This window comes from Trematomus bernacchii, unplaced genomic scaffold (assembly GCF_902827165.1).
Source record: "Trematomus bernacchii unplaced genomic scaffold, fTreBer1.1, whole genome shotgun sequence".
Taxonomy (NCBI): domain Eukaryota; kingdom Metazoa; phylum Chordata; class Actinopteri; order Perciformes; family Nototheniidae; genus Trematomus; species Trematomus bernacchii.
The window spans coordinates 5,132,251-5,156,465 of NW_022987616.1; the positions used below are offsets into that span (position 1 = coordinate 5,132,251).

At 39.8% G+C, this 24,215-nt stretch overlaps 5 protein-coding genes across 5 annotated transcripts in view; 3 read left to right on the forward strand and 2 right to left on the reverse strand.

Moving 5' to 3' along the window:
* cntnap2a (contactin associated protein 2a) overlaps positions 1 to 2,438 on the forward strand; it is a 305,998-nt gene extending 303,560 nt beyond the window's left edge. Inside the window, 1 exon segment of the mRNA XM_034132634.1 lies at positions 199 to 2,438. Within this exon segment, the coding sequence (XP_033988525.1) occupies positions 199 to 398 (200 nt within the window). The 3' untranslated portion in view covers positions 399 to 2,438.
* Positions 2,439 to 15,087: 12,649 nt separating this feature from the next.
* LOC117484003 (interferon alpha-inducible protein 27-like protein 2A) lies at positions 15,088 to 16,080 on the forward strand. The gene is made up of 4 exons (XM_034132403.1): positions 15,088 to 15,228; positions 15,373 to 15,402; positions 15,567 to 15,728; positions 15,837 to 16,080. Exons 1-4 carry the CDS (start codon positions 15,219 to 15,221, stop codon positions 15,944 to 15,946), a joined length of 312 nt encoding a protein of 103 aa, XP_033988294.1. The 5' UTR covers positions 15,088 to 15,218; the 3' UTR covers positions 15,947 to 16,080.
* A 1,048-nt stretch (positions 16,081 to 17,128) lies between these two features.
* On the reverse strand, positions 17,129 to 18,823 carry LOC117484001 (lipocalin-like). Its single transcript, XM_034132401.1, has 6 exons — positions 18,615 to 18,823; positions 18,260 to 18,399; positions 17,926 to 18,005; positions 17,723 to 17,836; positions 17,540 to 17,641; positions 17,129 to 17,446 (listed from the first exon to the last, which is right to left on the reverse strand). Exons 1-6 carry the CDS (start codon positions 18,708 to 18,710, stop codon positions 17,427 to 17,429), a joined length of 552 nt encoding a protein of 183 aa, XP_033988292.1. The 5' UTR covers positions 18,711 to 18,823; the 3' UTR covers positions 17,129 to 17,426.
* A 1,653-nt stretch (positions 18,824 to 20,476) lies between these two features.
* On the forward strand, positions 20,477 to 21,468 carry LOC117484004 (interferon alpha-inducible protein 27-like protein 2A). The gene is made up of 4 exons (XM_034132404.1): positions 20,477 to 20,617; positions 20,762 to 20,791; positions 20,956 to 21,117; positions 21,226 to 21,468. Exons 1-4 carry the CDS (start codon positions 20,608 to 20,610, stop codon positions 21,309 to 21,311), a joined length of 288 nt encoding a protein of 95 aa, XP_033988295.1. The 5' UTR covers positions 20,477 to 20,607; the 3' UTR covers positions 21,312 to 21,468.
* Positions 21,469 to 22,646: 1,178 nt separating this feature from the next.
* Positions 22,647 to 24,211, reverse strand: LOC117484000 (lipocalin-like). Its single transcript, XM_034132399.1, has 6 exons — positions 24,010 to 24,211; positions 23,655 to 23,794; positions 23,313 to 23,392; positions 23,110 to 23,223; positions 22,927 to 23,028; positions 22,647 to 22,833 (listed from the first exon to the last, which is right to left on the reverse strand). Exons 1-6 carry the CDS (start codon positions 24,103 to 24,105, stop codon positions 22,814 to 22,816), a joined length of 552 nt encoding a protein of 183 aa, XP_033988290.1. The 5' UTR covers positions 24,106 to 24,211; the 3' UTR covers positions 22,647 to 22,813.
* Between the last annotated feature and the right edge of the window lie 4 nt (positions 24,212 to 24,215).

The window sequence follows — 24,215 nt, forward strand, 5'->3', positions numbered from 1 at the left end:
TTTACTGAAGTACATTTCAAAGCCTCTTTACTTTTACTTGAATAAAGAAGTTTAGTCAGTACTTCTACTTTCACCAGAGTATTTTTAAACACGAGTATCTGTACTTCTACTTGAGTAAAGGATGTGTGTACTTTTGCCATCTCTGATAAAAACACACAATAACAGATGTTTTTGTTGTGCACATGTTGTCCTCCTCAGGTATCATAGCGGTGGTGATCTTCACCATCTTATGCACTCTGGTGTTCCTGATCCGCTACATGTTCCGCCACAAAGGCACGTACCACACCAACGAGGCCAAGAGCACCGGGGAGTCGGCCACAGAGTCGGCGGACACGGCCATCGTCGGCACCGACAACCCCGAGACCATCGAGGAATCAAAGAAGGAGTGGTTCATCTAACGGCCAATCAGAGAGGACTTTGAGAGAGGAAGTGAGGCCTCAGAGACGGAGGAGGTTTAATGTAATGGCCAATCACGGGAGGGATGGAGGCCATTCAACAGGACAATAATCTCCCAGAGAGAAGGAAAGACGTGTACAGAAATCGTTTTGTTTGTTTGTTTGTTTCGTTTTTTATATATTCAGAGTATTAGAAGAGAAGGGGGACGGTTACGCAGCGGAGCACGGCTGTGACAGACTGAACATGTATATACTAACCGGATTGTCCTTCTTTGTATCGTGCTTGGGAGTTTTCAGGAGTCCTTTGAATACTGTATATGACAAATAATGATACTTACTGGGTCGTGTGATAGCACAGATTTATTGCCAGTCTCTGTTGCATTTTGATTTTATTTTTTAACAAAATCTTATATCGAAAAAGGATCAAATCAACATGCCAAACTCTTTTTATGTTAATTTATCAGGCTGTGGTTGCACCAGTCTGTCAACACTCACATGCAAATGACATTTCCACTTATATTGTGCTATTATAGAGTTGAATATGGATGCCAAAACTCACTTTGTAAATACAATATTTGTGTTATTTTTTTGTTTTTCTCAAAAGATTTATTCAGAGTCCAATACATAAACACTAGAGAAATGTCAGATCTATATTACGATATCATGTGTCCGTCCATTACATTATATATGTATTAAATATAGAGTTTTATGTTTAAATCTTATGACATTCGATTGTACGGGACATCGCTTTCTGAGGAGGGGTTTCTCAGAGCATGGTGGGAAATCATGGTGTGTTCAGCACGGCAGCTTCTTTTGAGCCTTTGCTCATCCAGACATGAGCCATCCTCTCGTTTCTTTGCCAAACACTTGAGTCTTACGTCATTTTACAAACCGGTATTTTTACATCTGAGACTGACGTTGGGCTGTGGGTTTGCAGTGCGTGCATTTATGTTTATGTGTAGGTCAGACGATTTGTTTTATTGGATAAAAGGAGATTGGTTCACACAGATGAGATCAAACAACTCGAGTTCTATTGATGCTCTTAATTTCATGCAGTGAGTGGTCAAAGCAGCATCAAATACCCCAAAAACATACCTAATATTTGTTCGAACTGGGATCCTAATCTGGGAAGGAAAAGATAATATTTGGCTTTTTAATCCTTTGTGCCTTCGAGGTGTTGAGCCATTGCACCTTTCCCCAGATTACTACTATTACACTTAATACAATAACTTTCTGCTGCTGCATGAACTCTCATTAATCCGATTCAATTAGGTATCTTTATGTCTCCTGATTTGAGCGATGTGTTTAACTAACCACAAATTCAGAATGCGTAGGCGATAAAAGTCCAGTAAAAGTTTCTTCATTCTTACATTTGAAGCATAGATGTGTGGGTTTTTATGCAGCAGGTACATTGACAGAGCTGCACGCTATACAAATACACAAGAGGCTTACACCCACCCTCTGTGACACACACACACACACTCGCAAACATGCATGTTTGATAGAGCATGTCAAGGTTGAACATTCATGAGGCTGGTGCTTAGTCAACGATGAATTGAGCTTCACTCTGTGCCACTGTTGTCCATCACACAAGACTTTCAAACCACTTGTTTTTCCTGCCATCGTTGCGTGTGTTTACCTTAGCGTAGCATTTACAGAACAACATTGCTGCCAACTTTGTACTTTTGTCATGAATTTGCTTTCTGTACGTCTGTTTTGTCTAATTTCTGCCATGACACCCTGTTACCTGATTGGTTGAGTGCTAGCTGCAGATCACTTTATCAGACATGAGGAAAGCTAGTGAACTCAGCCTGCCTTCGTCCTCATGAAGACTTTCTCCGTCCACACATCACATCCACGAAGGCAACCCAGTGACTTTCCTTTTCTTATGATTATATTACTCAGATATACATAATAGCGCCCACATGCTCTGGATATGTGACTGCAGATAACGATGATGATGGATTATCAGCTCCAACAGACATGACCCATATGTTTTGCTTTCAGTTGTGTTCAGTTCAATAAAGAGTGTTTGATCTTTAATATCACTCTCTTTCTGTGCATCACTTTCATGTTGACATGTAGATATCTTCAGACAGACAGCAGATCAGTGGTTAAAGATATTCCCATTCTTTTCAAGCATTTAACGGTGCATTTACAAGCTTTTCCAGCACCATAAAGCGGTGGTAATTAACATTTATACACAGCATACAGCGTACTGGTTAATGCATCTTGTCACATTTAATGTAATGTTATTTGCTATAAACACATTTTCATGACAGATAAACAAAACTATTGTTTATGTTTTTAAATGTGTCACCTGTTAGAAGGTAGCCCTGGCAACTATATTTTAATTAGTTTAACAAAAATCTAGGCTTTTTTCAATTATTCAAAAAACACAACAATCTATCTATATCTTGCTCTCACAAACCTACTGGAATAGAATAGCTAATTTTTAAAGTATTTTTTTAGTTAATATGGACAGTTTATTTCACGTTTCGTACCTTTAACTTCATTAACTCATTGTCATTGGCTTATAATTATCTTTCAAATATACTGTGAAGGTCAGTCACACTCACAGACGGGTCATAGGCTGCCCCCTTGTGGGGGAATTCTGCAATTTTTAGGAAAAAAACATGATTAACCGAATTCAGTGCAATTTAATGCAAATATATTTATCCCCTGGTATTTGTAGGCAGCTGACAACAGCCAGATGAACATCTACCAAAACAATATACGAAAAGAGAGAGAAATAATGCAAATCAAATGAACAACCAAATTGAAAATATTAAAGACTATACAAATAAATGAAATACAATATATTTTTTTTTAAACCCAAGGACGCTATAAAAGGTACAAAATGACATAGTAAGAATAAGCAGACGGCTACCAGAGGGAAGAAAAGGACACATAAATAAACAGAGGATAAAAGCACGCCCTGAAGGCAACAGTGATGGGTTCAATGTCCTAATAACTTTCTAGGATTTTCCATTTATCCACTGATCTTTCTTGTCCAAAACATGGCGCCTACATTACCCACAATGCAACTGGACAGTCGGTGATACCTGGAGCCGCTGCAGCTGAGAGGACATTCAGGTACACTTTATTCTCTCTAGCTCCAGAGCCCATAATTTACATGATCGTAGTATTAAGCCCTAACCAAACACTAGGTGACGTGTGAAGCTCCCTCAGGAACCACACATTTATTTTTCGGCTTTATATGATTTAATACTATTAATTAATACGTAGCAATAAGGCCTAGTACTCCCGAAAGTCTGACTGATGTTTACAATTGAAGATGGCTCCTTCCTGGTTTGATTCATAAAGTATGCAGAGCTTTAATATATGTGATTACTTGCAAAGACGCCCACAATAGAACTTTGTGTATTTCTAGTAGCTAATCTAGTATTACAGTAACCCTTTAATCTGTCTGTAGGCCTGTTTAAAACAAAAAACATAGCCCCTGTGTAATTCCTGGAGATCTAATTGTATGCCTGTTAATCATGTGTGTAATGTAATTTGCTAAATTGATTTGACATTCGTGATTCTAAAGATTTGAAACGTTGCAGTTTCTAGGAAGAATCTTAACACTGAAACAATATATGTTTTTCTGGCTTTAAGTTTATTTCAACAAACACTCCAGTTACAAAAGACACACAGACAACAAACAGCATTCACAGTCTCTTGCAATCATTCCCTCTGTTCACTATCAGCTCTTCTGTTGTGTCGCTCTGATGCCACAGTCTATGTGCAGAGTGGGGGGGAATGATAATCAGTGCTTGAATTGGAATAAAAAAGGTGCCAGTACTCTAAATCAGCAACTGTTTCAAGTCAATTTTATTTATACAGCCCAAAAACAAGAATTTGGCTCAAAGTCATATAATGCTCAGGCTGCATCTGAGATTAGAGGGGGTGCAGTGGTAAAGTGCTATTTTTATAAGTGGACCTAACACCCTCTAGGGGGGTCCGGGGGCATGCTCCCCCGGGAAGATTTTTTTTTAAATATTGAAGTTAAATGCATCAATCTGGTGCACAAATTAAGAGATCTATGGACACTTCTCAACATCCATATAAAACAGAACTGTAAACAGATTTATTTTTTCTTTATGGATATTTTACAAATCACTCCCCTTTTAAACTCTATTCTTGTTTTACTGTCACATATGTCATATGAGATACCTATTCTATTTATTTGTATACAACAGCATCTATTGCAGGGATCGGCAACCTTTTTGATATAAAGTGCCATTTAAAAAAAAATTGTGATCAGTGTGCCGACGATAGTGAACTGTCAACGGGAGGGCGGGGGAGCCTCGCTCTGGGGAAGCAGTGTGTGGACCTCTTTCACCTGTCAGCGCTACTTACATAAAGCGGCAGCAGCAAGTCGACTGGAGTTAAAGAGAGCGGGGCTGCGTTGCGTGCATGGCTTCCTTCTGCAGGTAACGGGGGCGGTCTCGTTCAGGATCCGAAAATAAAATGTAAATATTTTGCACACTTATTCCACTTATTCCTAGTGTGCCACTGGTTACGCTGCCATGGGGCCAATGGTGGCACGCGTGCCAGGGGTTGCCAACCCCTGATCTATTGGGACTGCTCATTGATGTCATCAAGAGCCATTGAGTCTACCTTCTGTAGTCGGCCTCAGAATGTTTATAATTTCTTTGTCTCTTAACATTCCTATAATCATTTGTTTTTTTATTGTTGATATTGTTTTGTTCTTTATTTTTGTTGTGAAAATCACTTTGCAATTGTGTAAGTGCTATATAAATAGTTATACTAATATTATTGTTGTTACCATCATTACTATTTGTTTTCTTTATTTATCGCTGCAGAAAGGATCATGCCAGCCCACATCGAACACCTGATCAAGAACTTGAGAATCTTCAGGCAGAAAAGATGAAAACACCTGTTCAAAGTTCCAGTTCCCTGCACATGGAACCATGCCTGTCCTCTGTTCCACATGTCTTCAGTCAGTTCTGGACCCTATGACTCGGTTCCACATGTCTTCAGTCAGTTCTGGACCCTATGACTCTGTTCCACATGTCTTCAGTCAGTTCTGGACCCTATGACTCTGTTCCACATGTCTTCAGTCAGTTCTGGACCCTATAACTCGGTTCCACATGTCTTCAGTCAGTTATGGACCCTATGACTCTGTTCCACATGTCTTCAGTCAGTTATGGACCCTATGACTCTGTTCCACATGTCTTCAGTCAGTTCTGGACCCTATGACTCTGTTCCACATGTCTTCAGTCATCGTCATCATTTGATATTGATTGTCTGCCAATACCGAATCCTGATCCGATTCTTCTATTTCCCAGATAATACAGCTGCACCGTGTACACTAGCTCTATTTGTTTTTGCCATTGTAGTTCACCATAAGCAATTGTTGACTGTAACGTCTATGCCAACCAACTGTAATTTGTAATGTATTTTACTTTAACGGTTCTGGCAACCACAGCAGCCCAAATGTTAACGTAAATGTCAAGTTTTCTTTTTACAGTGTACTTATATCTGTACTTTTCTTTTCAGTTTGCTTGAAGAAGTGGCTTCAACAGACAGAAGTGCAGGCCAGATTGGGAAAGGCTGGACGCTACACAACGGGAAACATTATGGACATGAACAAGGGAAAACAAAAAACACTTTCTTTGTTGCCTTTTTCTTATCATACATAGTGTTACTGTTTTTGTTACCATTTAAATATTGAATTATATTTATTACTTTTATTTTTAAATCAAATGCACTTGTTTTAGATAATATATGTATTTGTATGTATAGGTTGATTTGCAGGTTAGTTGTTATTTGTATAATCATTGTATTGTTACTGTGTATTTTATTATATTAACTAGGTATTTATTGCTGTTTATTAAATTAAAATACTGTTATGAACACTTTACAATGTCTTTATTTTGGTAGATACCAGAATACATGACACAATCAATCTTTGTAATATATTTATGTTCTCTGGTTTAAATAATCATACCAGTATTTAAACAATGTATGCTGGTCACCTGGAATCCTGGTAAGCTTCCAGCCTGGTATATTTAATACTATTATTAAACATAAGCTGGTGATAGATGGATGCTGGTGACCAGCCCAGCATAGACCAGCATACTGTGCTGGTCTATGCTGTTTTTTTTAGCTGGCCAGGATGGCTGGTTTAGCTGGTTTAGCTGGCACCAGCTAAACCAGCTAAACCAGCCATCCATTCCAGGCTAATATCTACTGGCTGGTCAATTTAGCTGGTCAGGCTGGTCAGGCTGGTCAGGCTGGTCAGGCTGGTCAACTTAGCTGTTTTTTTCAGCAGGGGTAATATATTTTGACTTTCTATTAATTGACATTTCACTATGACAGAGTGGACATGTTAAGCTTGACAACATCCAACTACACACATAATGTGATTAAAATTACGAAATATAAGTTTAAATACTTACTCTGCAACTAGCCAATGTCTCAGCCTCCATTGAGGAAAGACAAAATGGTGGTAGTAATGTCACTGAAAACATCAGATGTTTTTTTATAGGGGCAGTTACCCCATAATGACAGGGTGGACACCAATGTCAGGGACACATGCAAAATGTTCAATATTATGAAAATAGAATATACATGATCAAAATGACTCGTTTTATCAAATAACTCGTTGTGGACAATAAAACCATATAATTATTTAAAAGATGTAGTATTATTTAAATTAATCACTTATTACACACACTGTAGTTAGCAGAGCAGTGTGTGGGACATGCCAAAATCACGTACATCCGATGAAAAAATACGGTATAAAAGGAAACACATTTCAAGAGACTTATCATTGTACTGATATGTGTGGAAATGTTTGTTTGGCCATTTATAATAAGACCTCAGAGTTTAATTATTCTGCTACATTTTCATGATGACTGAGTGATTCTGATGGGGACACCAAAGTAATTAGTGATATTGACTCAACTATGGAGAGGACTTTGACAGAGGATTACTCACAAAGTACACAGTAAAAGTTACAGTTGATGTGACTTCTCCTTCCATGTTTATGCTAAAGTGTAGTTTAATGTGCCATATGATGAAGAAATTCACTCTCACCAAACAGCTGGGCGGGGTGTTAAGGACCCTATTATGACCTCCCTCATTCTCCCCTCCTCGCCTCCCCCTCTTCCATCCACTCGTGCCAGTTGTGTAGGCAGTGATTTGCATGCCAAAACGTTTTTGTAAGAGGCTAGCAGGGGGAGGAGACAGGGGGAGGAGACAGGAGGAGAAGGGAGCAGGACTCTGCAGGATATAAGGAGCCTGCACCCCTACTCTCTTACCTTACATTCCTGAATTATTCTTACTGCTGAAGCCCAGAACACAAAGGAGCAGCCATGAGGAACACACTGCTGAGGATGCTGGTCGCCCTGATGTGTGCGCTGACCGTCTGCGCTGACATCATGCCGGCCGCAGACTTCGACCTGCAGAAGGTAAGAGACAGATTAGATTCTGCTGATATTCCAGAAACAAATATAGCTGGTTATTCCTGCAGTAACTGTGGTTGTGTAACACGTTTATTGCATGAGGTTTTAAGAGTTTAAATGAAATGATTCAATGTCCAACGGGTCAGATAACCTCTCACCAGTGGCGGCCGGTGGTCTTTTTTTTTGGTGGGGCTCTTGACGTACCGTAAGTGACCTACCCGGGGGGTCCGGGGGGTTTCCCCCCGGAAATTTTTTTCGAGAAATGACCCCTTAAATGATGACTTCTGGTGATGTTAGAGGGGGGGGGGAAAGGAGAAATCGAGGCTTAAAAATATGAGAAGACTGATCAATACCTCCATAATCTTCAGTGTGGAAAATATTATTTATCAACCTGAACATCTACTACTTTACCAGGAATTTGTGTTCTCAGAACTGGTCTGTTTTTTTCTTTCTTAAAACTGTTCATGTTTTATGAACCAACACCTTCACCAAGTAGCTTTACAGTGAACTGCATGTGAGATATAAAATTAATAGCATCTTTTCAGTAGCATTAATTATAAATATTTAAGTGGTTCAATACAAGTCACTACAGCATTTCAAACTGAACTGTGAATAAATGCAATTTAAAAAAAATAACCACAGCACAAAATGTCATAAATTGTGTTTTTTCTTTGTTTCTCTGAGGATTATTTACAAACAGGCTTATTTACATATAGCAATAACTCAGAAATGAAAAAGCTACATCGTCTAACACGAACAACCAGTTAGCATAATGATAATATATGTGTTATGTACAATGTAACTGGCAAGGCTAGAGCAAGAAAGAACATAAAGTTTGCAAAAGGTTTAAATAACTTCAAGTATCTGTCTTCAGATTACGTGGAGGTTTTAGTCCGATGGGAAGCAGATTTTAAGCGACACCGAAGATAAACCAAAAATGTGGTGGAGCTGCAAACCGTGTAGTGTTGCTGGGACAGAACAGGAGCTATAACCGTTGGAAAATACATCACAGACAATGCAACAAACGTGGAGACAGAACAATCACTTCTGTGATAAATGCCCACTTATTAATAAACTTCTAACAACCATGGGAAACCTCCTCTCTACATATAAAGTGATATCCAAGCATGGGAAACAAAAGACAGCATTTACCTGTTTGCATCCAGCTAGCCAAGCCTTTCTTGTGTACCAGCTACTTGTGAAGCCTCATGTATAAATGTTGTCTTTTTCACGAGATTGCTGCGATATATTCAAATCGGGTTGGTCCGGTGCAACAATTTATCTGCCAAACTTCTCCTTTCGAAAGGATTGGAGATTAGCTCTTGAACAGAATTAGCCGGGGACCGAGGTCCGGAGACTCCACCTGCACACGAAGCCATCCTCATCAACTACTGCGTCAACCGGATACGAGTCACTGTCCAAACTACTCACAGACTGCACTGGGCGCTGACATTGGCGCCCGGTGACCGTCATCTTTGACGACGCTGATTGGCTGAAATTATATTTTCGCGGCATAGTTTACACGTTACAGATAGCAACAGTCAGCTGCTGGTGGCTGCTGCTGCACTGGTTGAAGGCTCCTCTCTTAGCGCCCAGACGAGAGAAGGTGCATGGGCAAGGCCAGGCAGGAAACATGTGACTTATCAATAACTTTAGACATCGTAACACAATTTTAAACGAGATTTTATTGTAGATTATACATTTTACTGATACCAATTATATAATATTTACCTTGTTCATTAAAAATAAAAATAAAAACATATATATTTTTTTAAACATATTTATTTTTTTTTATTTTAATTTTAATTATTATTTTTTTTTTTTTTTTTCAATATGGGAAGAGGTGGGGCGGCGCCCCTAGCGCCCCTATGGACCGGCCGCCACTGCCTCTCACCTACTTTGCTTTAATATATTTTTGTTTTTTATTGAGTCTTTATTAACCCCTTCTCTTTTTCTTTTAGATGTCAGGCAACACTGTCGGGGCCCTTTCTCGAATCCAGTGTGTAAGGGTCTTAAGATGCCTCTCCAAAAAGTCTCTCCCTCTCTGCAGAGACATGGATCAGGTCTGCAATTGCTGTTCCACATACTTCCAAATAGACGCTTCAATCTGTACAGAGCGCTTGTTCAGAGTCTGTGATTCTGGTCTTGGCCAGTTATAGTACCAACAAATGTCCTCCCGGAGACTTGGCCAATGGAACTTGTTTATGCCATTGCGGTGTGTGGAGGCTATTTTTATATAACATTAGAAAGACTGATTCTTATTATTACATTATTTTCTAAGTCTGCGCACCTACCAAAGAGAACCAAGTCTAAACCACGGTATCTCTTCAGCTAGTCTTGACCAATCATAAATGTACGGGCAACGCCCTGTCTAATAAAAATGTATGCACACACGAGGTTTGAGGCTCTTTTCCGGAAATAGTGGTTACAGATTACAGCTTTGCTGCCTGTGATTTCTGTGACGTGAGGGAGTCCTTGGCCAAGTGATATATATATTTTGCTCTCTCATAATAAATTGTTCAACTTAGAAGTCTTTTGTCTTTCCTGGAATTTTGAACACAACAAAATGGAGACTCACGACGTGATTCCAAAAGACGATTGGGAACTCCTGACTTCGAGTCCGAGGGACTGAAGGACGGCGGAGACCTCCTCCGGATTCCTATCAATACTCACAGGGCCAAGATCAAAGGTGAGCAGAAGCCTGTTGTTTACTGCCAAAATTCTGCATAGGTAGAGATAGGACTGTTACAAACTGAGTGTTGATGGAAGACACATGGTTTAGGTGTCCGGGACCCTAAGAAGAACTAAAAATAAGAGTCAGGGACCTTATAGAAGTGTTAAATTTAAGAGTCTGGGACCTTATCAGAAAATACTTTAAATCCTCCGCCGTGAGGATCCACCGCCTTGTGGAGGCTGTGTTTTGAAGAAAATGAAGAATAGGGCAAGTGATTGGATTTGAACTGATGACCTTCCAGTTGCCAAGCCAAGTCCCTATGAGGCGCGTTCACACCGCAGTACTTTTCCCACTTTAGTTCCGATATAGTTCCGAAATATTGCGTTCACACCAAAAAGATCCGGAACTAAAATGAGTTCATGAGAACCTTTTTACCCCCTTTTCCGTCCCTGCTAGAGAGCAGGGACTTTCGTGGGAGAAAAAGGTTCCTATTTCTGATTGGCTGGGCGGAATGCAAACCACGCCCCGTAAAACTAAAAAAAAGTTTTGTGAAGCTGCCATTTTATTATCCTCGCATTAGCATTATTAGCATTAGCATTAGCCCAGCACACAAACGCAGAGAGACTAACTTATGGCAACACAAAAGAAAACATGGGAGCGGTGGAGATGAGGAGGTGTCGGCGTTCTGGCGATTGCCAGTCGCCAACTCCGGGGACTTCCGCCTGGGGACTTCGGGTGGCAGTCAGCGGCGCCAGATTAAAAAAAAAAAGCTATATCAGTTTAAGTGTACGTTATTTAATGCTGTTATTAAAATATGCTGATTCAACACATATACAGAGACAGTGACGTGATCCAAGTGATACAAGAGACAACAGACCTCTGTGTGTCTCTACCTACATGCACAGCTGCCTCAAATGTCTGTTGATATATTACGATTAATGTCAATAAACATGTGTGTTGAGAATTATGTCTGGTGTTTCTTAAATCACTAGTTGTTCAGAGTAATGAGATACAGATAAATAAAGCAATGATCATATTTGTAACCAACTCAAAATCTGATCAAGACAAAGCTTTTGTAACATTTAACAACATTCAGTACAATTCATTTTTCAAAATGGCTTTATTTAACACAAAAACATAATAGCATATAGTAACACAACTCCACAACCCTCCCTAACCAAACACACATTTTGAACACTTTGTTGTGCACAACAATGGAGGCCAATATTGGAGAGAGAGTTAGAGGAAGAGGTAAATGCAATATACTGTATTTTGTCTTCAGTAGGCTACCATACAGTAACTATGTTCATGTCATCTTCACTCTCAGTAAAGTCATTGTGTCTGATACTGTGATGAGTATTGAGAATAAACCTATTTGTGTGTTTCCACATTGCATGTGTTCATTCATACAGGGCCGGCCCTGACCAATTTGCTGCCCTAGGCAAGATTTTAGCTGCAAAATGCAGACATTCACTATGACTCACGCATGCATGCACGTGCACGGTTGTGGCATGACCACCAAAACAGAAAGATATGGACACAAGATGTGTGCAAATGTATTTAGTATCCTATCCATTTGAACATGATTTAAGTGGGGGGTGGACCTAACCTCCTCTAGGGGGGTCCGGGGGCATGCTCTCCCGGGAAGATTATTTTTTCTTAATATTGAAGTTAAAAGCATCAATCTGGTGCACTTTGAGAGCAAAATTAAGAGATCTATGGATACATCTCTCAACATCAATATGAAACAGAACTGTAAGCAGATTTTCTTTTTCTTTATGGATATTTTACAAATCACTCCCCTTTTAAACTGTATTCTTGTTTATTAACCTGTTAAGCCCGAGAGACCTTTTTGAGGATGACTCAAAATCCTTGCACTGTAAACCCCACTGGACACGTAGGGCGCACCTCTTTTTATTGGATTATAGTCTTCTTTTTTGAAAAGTTTCAAAAGCTTCAATATCATGTGACCCAATAACTTCAAAGCAATGCAGCAATGTATTCATACACTGGACAAGTATTGGCCACACCTCTTTTCATTTAATTTCAGTGCTCTTTCTATCTTAAACAAATCAAGGCAAGGCAAGTTTATTTATATCGCACCTTTCATCACAAGTCAATTCAAGCATGTAAATATGTCATTAATCATAATGTTAAACAATATTGGACTGACTGCACTCCCTTGGGGAATACCATTTTCTACTTCAAAATAATTGGAAATATCTGCTCCAACCTTTACTCTAAATGTCCTGTCTGTTAAAAAGGCCCTTACCCAATTGTACATTCTCCCTCCAATACCCATTCTACTCAATTTGATCAGTAATCCATCCCTCCACATAGAGTCATACGCCTTTTCAATGTCAAAGTACACTATTGCCATTATCGCTTTCATTTTCAGTGTTTTTTCCACATCATTACTCACTCTTACTACCGGCATGATGTCTTCGGTCGCGATCGCTAATGGAGGCGCAGTGGCAGCCGGAAGTACAGTGGCTGTTTTGCAGGCAGCAGATAAGTAAGGGATAATGTGCAGCGACGCGGTCATTATGGGGAAAAGAACACCGACAGGCTGATCAGGAGCCCGACGCGAAGCGGAGGGATCTAGATCTGCATGAAGGTGTTCTTTTCCCCATAATGACCAAGTCGCTGCACATTATCCCGCTTATTACATGGCCACATTCTCAACAAAGTAATGATATGACTCCCACTATTAATTGAAATGCTTTTATGGATTTAGAAAATGATTTTATTGATTTAAAAAATAGTTGTATGTATTGATTTAAATTGACATGCATCCGCTAAGAAAAATAGTCCGTTGTTACCGTTTGAAAAAAAAAACGGAGCAACGCAACGGCAGGAAGGCGGAGCTTTTTGATTACAGATTTGAAAACATCGTGGCTTGCTTTAAAATTAGCACAATTCATTATGTCAAACCTTGGAAAGTATCTAGATATCCCTGCTCTAATGCCAAAGTAACTGGCAACTGAATATGTTTTGCCGTGTGATGTCTATGTCTGGACCGCTGCGTAAAAAGGAGGGTTTCTGCCAGTTACTTCTCCGCTGCTTTCTTGTTCCAGTTTGAAAAGCAAACTGCAGGCAGTTTGCTTTTCAGCCCAACTGTATACTGTTTATCTCAGACGCGGAGGGATACTGAGTTGTTGTGAAAAGTAATTTACAATTCTACCCGTGGTATACGCTCAGTATACCACGGCTAAGAACCAATCAGATTGCTTGATTTTACTTGTCCGTTTTATAATGCAGTTTATATCTGCCAGATTTATATATTTATATTATACCATGAACAACTCTGCTTGTTTTGCACTTTTGGTTAGATGCTTACTGCATTTCGTTGTTTTAGTACTCTATGACAATAAAGTTGAATCTAATCTAATCTAATAATGTGTAGAGATTGAACAATTTAAAAAAGGGGGGTGAATCATGTGCATGTAGTGCAGTGTTCAACAAAATACAGTATTTAGGCTGGTTACAAAAGTATCTTACTAATACACTGTGATGGCAAAAGTGCCACTGGTTCATTAACTATGTGTTGGAAAGACTCTTAACTTCAGGTTAGCTCCATGCATTCATGTCACTTGTGTTTTCTTGCTGTAGGTGTAACTGGACTATCAGCCGTCACCACTGCAGCTATGTCTGGTGCCTAAACAGGGTTTGTCAGTTTAAGGAGCCAGTTGTATATGATAAACAATGGCCATTAAAGTGAAGTGAAGTAAATTGTAATCCTTGTGGTTCATGAGATCACCAAAGTCAGTAGGACTCATCCACACAGGCAGGCTGTGATACCATACGTTTGTGTACAAAATGTAATGTAAATCCATCTAATAGTTGCTTACATATAGTCTGGTCTGTTTTTGTGAATACAGACTAAATACATGTGGTTATTGTTAATAGGCTACTGCAGTCATGTTTGTTATGATGCTTTTCATTGTAGACGTCCACCTGTCTTCCTAAAGACTAGAACGGAAAATGATTCAAGTATAAGTACACAATTTACCTCTCAATCGTTGTTGAGTATATGTACAAAGTAGCATAAAATGGAAATACTCAAATAAAGTACAAGTATCTCAAAGTTGTACTTAAGTACAGTACTTGAGTAAATGTACTTAGTTACTTCCCACCTCTGGTAATCATAAACAACGTATTTTCCACAAACACAACATAAAGGGATTTTCAACTGAGGAAGCTTTGCTGCTGCTGGTAAACAGCGCCCCCCACTGGTGAGAGGTCAGTATCACATCAAAGTGAATTATTGTCGTTATTGCTTCTTGTCGTTCATAATAAAATCAGGCGATGGACACATAAAGAATGGTGTATTTGGTGTGCCTCGACTTAAATATAAAATGTAATAAGACTCCCTTTTTAATTGCATTAAACTATTGATGTGTAAATAAACGGTGAAGACATTTTATCCACAAAGCAGGTAGACCTAAACTGGGTTAGAATTCCTCAACGTTGACAGTCTTTTGTTTTCCTCCTGGTGCTCTAAATACAGTGAGAAGAATATTTTATTCATTAACTACAAGGAATATCTGACGCCCTCTGCTGTACAAAATCCATAAATGTCATTTCCCAAGAAGAGAAACCTAAGCCTTATACAGCAGATTTTTACTTCTCAGGAAATGAAAGCTAGGCAGGCTATATAAACCCGGTGCAGCTCAAGGATAATCAGTTCACTACACAATATATCAAGTCATGGGGCTGTGTGAGTATCACTTTACATTTCATCGAGTTTTTACTTCGTGCATTCTAGGCTATTTTAATCACAACAAAAAACACATTTACTTTAGCAAAGGTATCGATTAAGCCCGATGTTAATGTTGACTTCGATATTCATCTTGTGTTTCAGTTACCGTAGCTTTAGCTGGCGCTGGAGCAGGTAAAACTTTTTCATCTGATTGTAAACGCACTTTAGATTAGATACTCTTTATTGAGCCCAATTTGAGATTATTTAGACAATCCACTTAAATGCTTACTATTTCTGACTCACTATTCATTTTGGAGTGGCCAAACAAATTGGCATTAACAACGTTTCCTCTGCAGTTGGAGCTTTCTTCGCTGCTCCTGTTTTTCTGGCCGGTGTAGGGTTCACCTCAGCCGGGATCGCAGCAGGCTCCTATGCTGCCGGCATGATGTCAGCAGCTGCAGTGGCTAACGGGGGAGCAGTGGCAGCCGGAAGTACAGTGGCTGTTTTGCAGGCAGCAGGTAAAGATCATCACTTTTATGTTTTGCATTTGAATCTTTTGGTTAAACTAATGATAATATGGTAATGTCTGCATAGTTGATATATTAAACCTTTGATCCTTGCTGTAGGTGCAGCCGGTCTGCCAGCAGCTGCCGCTGCAGGGGCGGCTGGCGTCGGAGCAACCGTTTGGATGGATAACTGCAGCCCTCGTCTGAGAAATCATGAAGGAACAGGATGAATATGTGTACTTTGCCAAATGAAGGAGGAAACTACAATTGACAGCACTTTCACTTGCTAAACAGCACTTGTGTCATCTCATACAAAATGTTTTGTTCAATACATCGGTCTTCTATTAAACATAGGCCAACTTCAGTGTGTCGCCTGTGCATCTTTCCATTCTTTGTATGTCCATGAGAAATTACTTAAATTGTTTACTGGTTTAATAACACAGTATAAAATGAGAAAAAGGTTAATTTGGAAATTATTTGTCACAAAAACCTTTCTAAATTATAGTAAATAATTTAAAAATGATATCATGTCTACCATATCCTCTTAAAATACTCTGTCCAATAATATCAGTCTCAGGAAGAAAGTTTAACGCTTATTAAAAATAGCAGAAAAACATGCATTCTTGTACTCAGGAGGGGACATTGACAGAGGATTACTGGAAAAGTACACAGTAAAAGTACTTCATAATACTTGTGGGGGTAGTTTCACTAGTACTGAGTCCAACAGGATCAATCTCATGAAGAACTAATGGCAACAAAAAAGAATTCCCTCATCAAACTTAGCAGAAGTGGCTTGATTTTGTTCTCAGCAGGGGACTTTGACAGAGTATTTCTCAATAAATACACAGTAAAAGTACTTCAATGTATTGTTAGTAGTAGGCTAACTAATACAAAGTCAAACATTATCAATTTCATTAAGAACTAATGGTAAAATTGTATTTTTATCATTCATCAAAGATAGCAGAAAAACATGCATTATGTACTATGGAGGGGACTCTGACAGAGGATTACTCACAAAGTACACAGTAAAAGTACTTCATTTTATTTCTGGTCGCAGTCAAACTAGTCCAACATTGTCAGTTTTATTACTGATGTTTACAATTGAAGATTGCTCCTTCCTGGTTTGATTCATAAAGTATGCAGAGCTTTAATATATGTGATTACTTGCAAAGACGCCCACAATAGAACTTTGTTTGTGTATTTCTAGTAGCTAATCTAGTATTACAGTAACCCTTTAATCTGTCTGTAGGCCTGTTTAAAACAAAAAACCTAGCCCCTGTGTAATTCCTGGAGATCTAATTGTATGCCTGTTAATCATGTGTGTAATGTAATTTGCTAAATTGATTTGACATTCATGATTCTAAAGATTTGAAACGTTGCAGTTTCTAGGAAGAATCTTAACACTGAAAGAATACATTTTTTTCTGGCTTTAAGTTTATTTAAAAAAACACTCCAGTTACAAAAGACACACAGACAACAAACAGCATTCACAGTCTCTTGCAATCATTCCCTCTGTTCACTATCAGCTCTTCTGTTGTGTCGCTCTGATGCCACAGTCTATGTGTGCAGAGTGGGGGGGAATGAGCCCTGAACGAGGGTCAGGATTGCTCTTTAATATGCAGCAGCAGCAGGAAAGGAAACCGTCTCAGGTGTAGCTTTGTGATGTTGCAGATCACAGTGAGGGGGGGGGAGAAAGACAGCAGGGGGTCCTCAGACTGCGGGACACTCAGCTGTAACAACACAGGAGGAGGACAGTGAGTATAAGTGAAGAAACGTTAAATGAGTTTTTATGAAAGTGCTGTTTTTCTGCATTGATGACTTACCGTTCTGTGGCAGGATGACGGCGTTGTCGGGCAGGACTCCAGCCTCCACAGCGAGCTGGGTGAACTTCTGCTGCACCACCTCACTGGACTCATTAGTGCGGCCTGGAAACACACAGTGAGTTAATTTCACCTTCACCAAATCACACACCTATTCCATCACACAATGTGTCCCTCTTCACTCACTGTAGACTGCGATGAAGGCCTCAGACACTCCCTCCTTTGTCTTGACGGTGTGCACCAGAGCGTAGTCGTTGTACACAACATCAACAATGGTCATGACATTGTCGTTGTTCCAAACTGATGAGAGCAGAAATAGAAAGGTCAGGCTGTTGAATCGTTGTGTCTCACGTGCGTGTGTGCAAGTGTGTGAGTCATGCTCTACTCACCCTGGCTGTGGAAGGTGAAGCGACCGGGAGTCTCTGTTTTCTGAGCGGTGTGAGTTGCTCTGTAGCAGGAACCATCGTCCCTAAAATAGCGAAAGAGGTTTGCTTTAGAGTTGTTGATTTGATGATCAATCATATTATATAATACGGACATTTCAGAGAATATTCCCCTTAAATACCTGCTTTTCTGATTATATATTGGAGTTTTTGGACCAACAAAACAATACAACTAAATAATAATATGCAGTAAGTGTCAGCCCATGTCAGTTTATTTTTCCTTTTTCCCCAGGAGAATCCTTATATTGATTTCAAGTATGATTGCATAGAGATCACTCACTTCAAGCTGGAATAAGTGAGGTCCATGTTCCCTCCTTCGGTCAGCACAATTACAGCTGTCCCAGTCTTCATTCCTGCCTTGTTGTTCACAAACCACTGAGCGTTGGTGGCTAAAGCGACAGTGTACCACTTGCCTGACATCTAGAAGAAAAACAGAAGGGGTCAATAAAGAATGAAAAACTCAAATCTATCAATGCAAAGTAGGTGAGAGGTTATCTGAACAGCAGCGCATTGACTCCTTTCATTTAAACTCTTAAAACCTCATGCAATAAACGTGTTACACAACCACAGTTACTGCAGGAATAACCAGCTATATTTGTTTGTGGAATATCCGCAGAATCTAATCCGTCTCTTACCTTCTGCAGGTCGAAGTCTGCAGCCGGCGTGATGTCAGCGCTGACGGTCAGCGCACACATCAGGGCGACCAGCATCCTCAGCAGTGTGTTCCTCATGGCTGCTCCTTTGTGTTCTGGGCTTCAGCAGTAAGAAGAATTCAGGAATGTAAGAGAGTAGGGGTGCAGGCTCCTTATATCCTGCAGAGTCCTGCTCCCTTCTCCTCCTGTCTCCTCCCCCTGCTAGCCTCTTACAAAAGCGTTTTGGCATGCAAATCACTGCCGTTACACAACTGGTGGATGGAAGAGGGGGAGGTGAGGAGGGGAGGAGGGAGGTCAAGAAAGAAAAGGGAGAGTGGTCACATAATAGGGTCCTTAACACCCCTCCCTTTTCCCTCCTCCATCACAAACGCTCGTTCATGCCTAGTCTATCAACAGCTGTTTGGTGAGAGTGTGAATTTCTTCACCATATGGCGCATTAAACTACACTTTAGCATACACATGGAAGGAGAAGTCACATAAACTGTAAGAGCTGGTTAAGTCCACTTCAAGTAAAGTATGAAATAAGAACTTTGTGGGTATTATAAACCAACTTTAGAGGTTTCTCTTGCAGGAAATTGTATTGCACTTTTGGTTAGATGCTTACTGCATTTCGTTGTTTTAGTACTCTATGACAATAAAGTTGAATCTAATCTAATCTAATAATGTGTAGAGATTGAACAATTTAAAAAAGGGGGGTGAATCATGTGCATGTAGTGCAGTGTTCAACAAAATACAGTATTTAGGCTGGTTACAAAAGTATCTTACTAATACACTGTGATGGCAAAAGTGCCACTGGTTCATTAACTATGTGTTGGAAAGACTCTTAACTTCAGGTTAGCTCCATGCATTCATGTCACTTGTGTTTTCTTGCTGTAGGTGTAACTGGACTATCAGCCGTCACCACTGCAGCTATGTCTGGTGCCTAAACAGGGTTTGTCAGTTTAAGGAGCCAGTTGTATATGATAAACAATGGCCATTAAAGTGAAGTGAAGTAAATTGTAATCCTTGTGGTTCATGAGATCACCAAAGTCAGTAGGACTCATCCACACAGGCAGGCTGTGATACCATACGTTTGTGTACAAAATGTAATGTAAATCCATCTAATAGTTGCTTACATATAGTCTGGTCTGTTTTTGTGAATACAGACTAAATACATGTGGTTATTGTTAATAGGCTACTGCAGTCATGTTTGTTATGATGCTTTTCATTGTAGACGTCCACCTGTCTTCCTAAAGACTAGAACGGAAAATGATTCAAGTATAAGTACACAATTTACCTCTCAATCGTTGTTGAGTATATGTACAAAGTAGCATAAAATGGAAATACTCAAATAAAGTACAAGTATCTCAAAGTTGTACTTAAGTACAGTACTTGAGTAAATGTACTTAGTTACTTCCCACCTCTGGTAATCATAAACAACGTATTTTCCACAAACACAACATAAAGGGATTTTCAACTGAGGAAGCTTTGCTGCTGCTGGTAAACAGCGCCCCCCACTGGTGAGAGGTCAGTATCACATCAAAGTGAATTATTGTCGTTATTGCTTCTTGTCGTTCATAATAAAAATCAGGCGATGGACACATAAAGAATGGTGTATTTGGTGTGCCTCGACTTAAATATAAAATGTAATAAGACTCCCTTTTTAATTGCATTAAACTATTGATGTGTAAATAAACGGTGAAGACATTTTATCCACAAAGCAGGTAGACCTAAACTGGGTTAGAATTCCTCAACGTTGACAGTCTTTTGTTTTCCTCCTGGTGCTCTAAATACAGTGAGAAGAATATTTTATTCATTAACTACAAGGAATATCTGACGCCCTCTGCTGTACAAAATCCATAAATGTCATTTCCCAAGAAGAGAAACCTAAGCCTTATACAGCAGATTTTTACTTCTCAGGAAATGAAAGCTAGGCAGGCTATATAAACCCGGTGCAGCTCAAGGATAATCAGTTCACTACACAATATATCAAGTCATGGGGCTGTGTGAGTATCACTTTACATTTCATCGAGTTTTTACTTCGTGCATTCTAGGCTATTTTAATCACAACAAAAAACACATTTACTTTAGCAAAGGTATCGATTAAGCCCGATGTTAATGTTGACTTCGATATTCATCTTGTGTTTCAGTTACCGTAGCTTTAGCTGGCGCTGGAGCAGGTAAAACTTTTTCATCTGATTGTAAACGCACTTTAGATTAGATACTCTTTATTGAGCCCAATTTGAGATTATTTAGACAATCCACTTAAATGCTTACTATTTCTGACTCACTATTCATTTTGGAGTGGCCAAACAAATTGGCATTAACAACGTTTCCTCTGCAGTTGGAGCTTTCTTCGCTGCTCCTGTTTTTCTGGCCGGTGTAGGGTTCACCTCAGCCGGGATCGCAGCAGGCTCCTATGCTGCCGGCATGATGTCAGCAGCTGCAGTGGCTAACGGGGGAGCAGTGGCAGCCGGAAGTACAGTGGCTGTTTTGCAGGCAGCAGGTAAAGATCATCACTTTTATGTTTTGCATTTGAATCTTTTGGTTAAACTAATGATAATATGGTAATGTCTGCATAGTTGATATATTAAACCTTTGATCCTTGCTGTAGGTGCAGCCGGTCTGCCAGCAGCTGCCGCTGCAGGGGCGGCTGGCGTCGGAGCAACCGTTGGATGGATAACTGCAGCCCTCGTCTGAGAAATCATGAAGGAACAGGATGAATATGTGTACTTTGCCAAATGAAGGAGGAAACTACAATTGACAGCACTTTCACTTGCTAAACAGCACTTGTGTCATCTCATACAAAATGTTTTGTTCAATACATCGGTCTTCTATTAAATATAGGCCAACTTCAGTGTGTCGCCTGTGCATCTTTCCATTCTTTGTATGTCCATGAGAAATTACTTAAATTGTTTACTGGTTTAATAACACAGTATAAAATGAGAAAAAGGTTAATTTGGAAATTATTTGTCACAAAAACCTTTCTAAATTATAGTAAATAATTTAAAAATGATATCATGTCTACCATATCCTCTTAAAATACTCTGTCCAATAATATCAGTCTCAGGAAGAAAGTTTAACGCTTATTAAAAATAGCAGAAAAACATGCATTCTTGTACTCAGGAGGGGACATTGACAGAGGATTACTGGAAAAGTACACAGTAAAAGTACTTCATAATACTTGTGGGGGTAGTTTCACTAGTACTGAGTCCAACAGGATCAATCTCATGAAGAACTAATGGCAACAAAAAAGAATTCCCTCATCAAACTTAGCAGAAGTGGCTTGATTTTGTTCTCAGCAGGGGACTTTGACAGAGTATTTCTCAATAAATACACAGTAAAAGTACTTCAATGTATTGTTAGTAGTAGGCTAACTAATACAAAGTCAAACATTATCAATTTCATTAAGAACTAATGGTAAAATTGTATTTTTATCATTCATCAAAGATAGCAGAAAAACATGCATTATGTACTATGGAGGGGACTCTGACAGAGGATTACTCACAAAGTACACAGTAAAAGTACTTCATTTTATTTCTGGTCGCAGTCAAACTAGTCCAACATTGTCAGTTTTATTACTGATGTTTACAATTGAAGATTGCTCCTTCCTGGTTTGATTCATAAAGTATGCAGAGCTTTAATATATGTGATTACTTGCAAAGACGCCCACAATAGAACTTTGTTTGTGTATTTCTAGTAGCTAATCTAGTATTACAGTAACCCTTTAATCTGTCTGTAGGCCTGTTTAAAACAAAAAACATAGCCCCTGTGTAATTCCTGGAGATCTAATTGTATGCCTGTTAATCATGTGTGTAATGTAATTTGCTAAATTGATTTGACATTCATGATTCTAAAGATTTGAAACGTTGCAGTTTCTAGGAAGAATCTTAACACTGAAACAATACATTTTTTTCTGGCTTTAAGTTTATTTTAAAAAACACTCCAGTTACAAAAGACACACAGACAACAAACAGCATTCACAGTCTCTTGCAATCATTCCCTCTGTTCACTATCAGCTCTTCTGTTGTGTCGCTCTGATGCCACAGTCTATGTGCAGAGTGGGGGGGAATGAGCCCTGAACGAGGGTCAGGATTGCTCTTTAATATGCAGCAGCAGCAGGAAAGGAAACCGTCTCAGGTGTAGCTTTGTGATGTTGCAGATCACAGTGAGGGGGGGGAGAGAAAGACAGCAGGGGGTCCTCAGACTGCGGGACACTCAGCTGTAACAACACAGGAGGAGGACAGTGAGTATAAGTGAAGAAACGTTAAATGAGTTTTTATGAAAGTGCTGTTTTTCTGCATTGATGACTTACCGTTCTGTGGCAGGATGACGGCGTTGTCGGGCAGGACTCCAGCCTCCACAGCGAGCTGGGTGAACTTCTGCTGCACCACCTCACTGGACTCATTAGTGCGGCCTGGAAACACACAGTGAGTTAATTCCACCTTCACCAAATCACACACCTATTCCATCACACAATGTGTCCCTCTTCACTCACTGTAGACTGCGATGAAGGCCTCAGACACTCCCTCCTTTGTCTTGACGGTGTGCACCAGAGCGTAGTCGTTGTACACAACATCAACAATGGTCATGACGTTGTCGTTGTTCCAAACTGATGAGAGCAGAAATAGAAAGGTCAGGCTGTTGAATCGTTGCGTCTCACGTGCGTGTGTGCAAGTGTGTGAGTCATGCTCTACTCACCCTGGCTGTGGAAGGTGAAGCGACCGGGAGTCTCTGTTTTCTGAGCGGTGTGAGTTGCTCTGTAGCAGGAACCATCGTCCCTAAAAGAGCGAAAGAGGTTTGCTTTAGAGTTGTTGATTTGATGATCAATCATATTATATAATACGGACATTTCAGAGAATATTCCCCTTAAATACCTGCTTTTCTGATTATATATTGGAGTTTTTTTTTTTTTTGACCAACAAAACAATACAACTAAATAATAATATGCAGTAAGTGTCAGCCCATGTCAATTTATTTGTCCCTTTTCCCCAGGAGAATCCTTATATTGATTTCAAGTATGATTGCATAGAGATCACTCACTTCAAGCTGGAATAAGTGAGGTCCATGTTCCCTCCTTCGGTCAGCACAATTACAGCTGTCCCAGTCTTCATTCCTGCCTTGTTGTTCACAAACCACTGAGCGTTGGTGGCTAAAGCGACAGTGTACCACTTGCCTGACATCTAGAAGAAAAACAGAAGGGGTTAATAAAGAATGAAAAACTCAAATCTATCAATGCAAAGTAGGTGAGAGGTTATCTGAACAGCAGCGCATTGACTCCTTTCATTTAAACTCTTAAAACCTCATGCAATAAACGTGTTACACAACCACAGTTACTGCAGGAATAACCAGCTATATTTGTTTGTGGAATATCAGCAGAATCTAATCCGTCTCTTACCTTCTGCAGATCGAAGTCTGCAGCCGGCGTGATGTCAGCGCTGACGGTCAGCGCACACATCAGGGCGACCAGCATCCTCAGCAGTGTGTTCCTCATGGCTGCTCCTTTGTGTTCTGGGCTTCAGCAGTAAGAAGAATTCAGGAATGTAAGAGAGTAGGGGTGCAGGCTCCTTATATCCTGCAGAGTCCTGCTCCCTTCTCCTCCTG

Bases quoted from the DNA above. Each gene is read 5' to 3' on its own strand.
- LOC117484004 (XM_034132404.1), top strand. The intron at 20,792-20,955 runs GTAAAACTTTTT...TTTCCTCTGCAG, and splicing joins TTTAGCTGGCGCTGGAGCAG to TTGGAGCTTTCTTCGCTGCT. The intron at 21,118-21,225 runs GTAAAGATCATC...TCCTTGCTGTAG, and splicing joins GGCTGTTTTGCAGGCAGCAG to GTGCAGCCGGTCTGCCAGCA.
- LOC117484003 (XM_034132403.1), top strand. The intron at 15,403-15,566 runs GTAAAACTTTTT...TTTCCTCTGCAG, and splicing joins TTTAGCTGGCGCTGGAGCAG to TTGGAGCTTTCTTCGCTGCT. The intron at 15,729-15,836 runs GTAAAGATCATC...TCCTTGCTGTAG, and splicing joins GGCTGTTTTGCAGGCAGCAG to GTGCAGCCGGTCTGCCAGCA.
- LOC117484001 (XM_034132401.1), bottom strand. From the start codon at position 18,710: ATGAGGAACACACTGCTGAGGATGCTGGTCGCCCTGATGTGTGCGCTG. The intron at 18,400-18,614 runs GTAAGAGACGGA...TTTTTCTTCTAG, and splicing joins CAGACTTCGACCTGCAGAAG to ATGTCAGGCAAGTGGTACAC. The intron at 17,447-17,539 runs GTAAGTCATCAA...GTGTTGTTACAG, and splicing joins CGTCATCCTGCCACAGAACG to CTGAGTGTCCCGCAGTCTGA.
- LOC117484000 (XM_034132399.1), bottom strand. From the start codon at position 24,105: ATGAGGAACACACTGCTGAGGATGCTGGTCGCCCTGATGTGTGCGCTG. The intron at 23,029-23,109 runs GTGAGTGAAGAG...GTGTGTTTCCAG, and splicing joins GGCCTTCATCGCAGTCTACA to GCCGCACTAATGAGTCCAGT. The intron at 22,834-22,926 runs GTAAGTCATCAA...GTGTTGTTACAG, and splicing joins CGTCATCCTGCCACAGAACG to CTGAGTGTCCCGCAGTCTGA.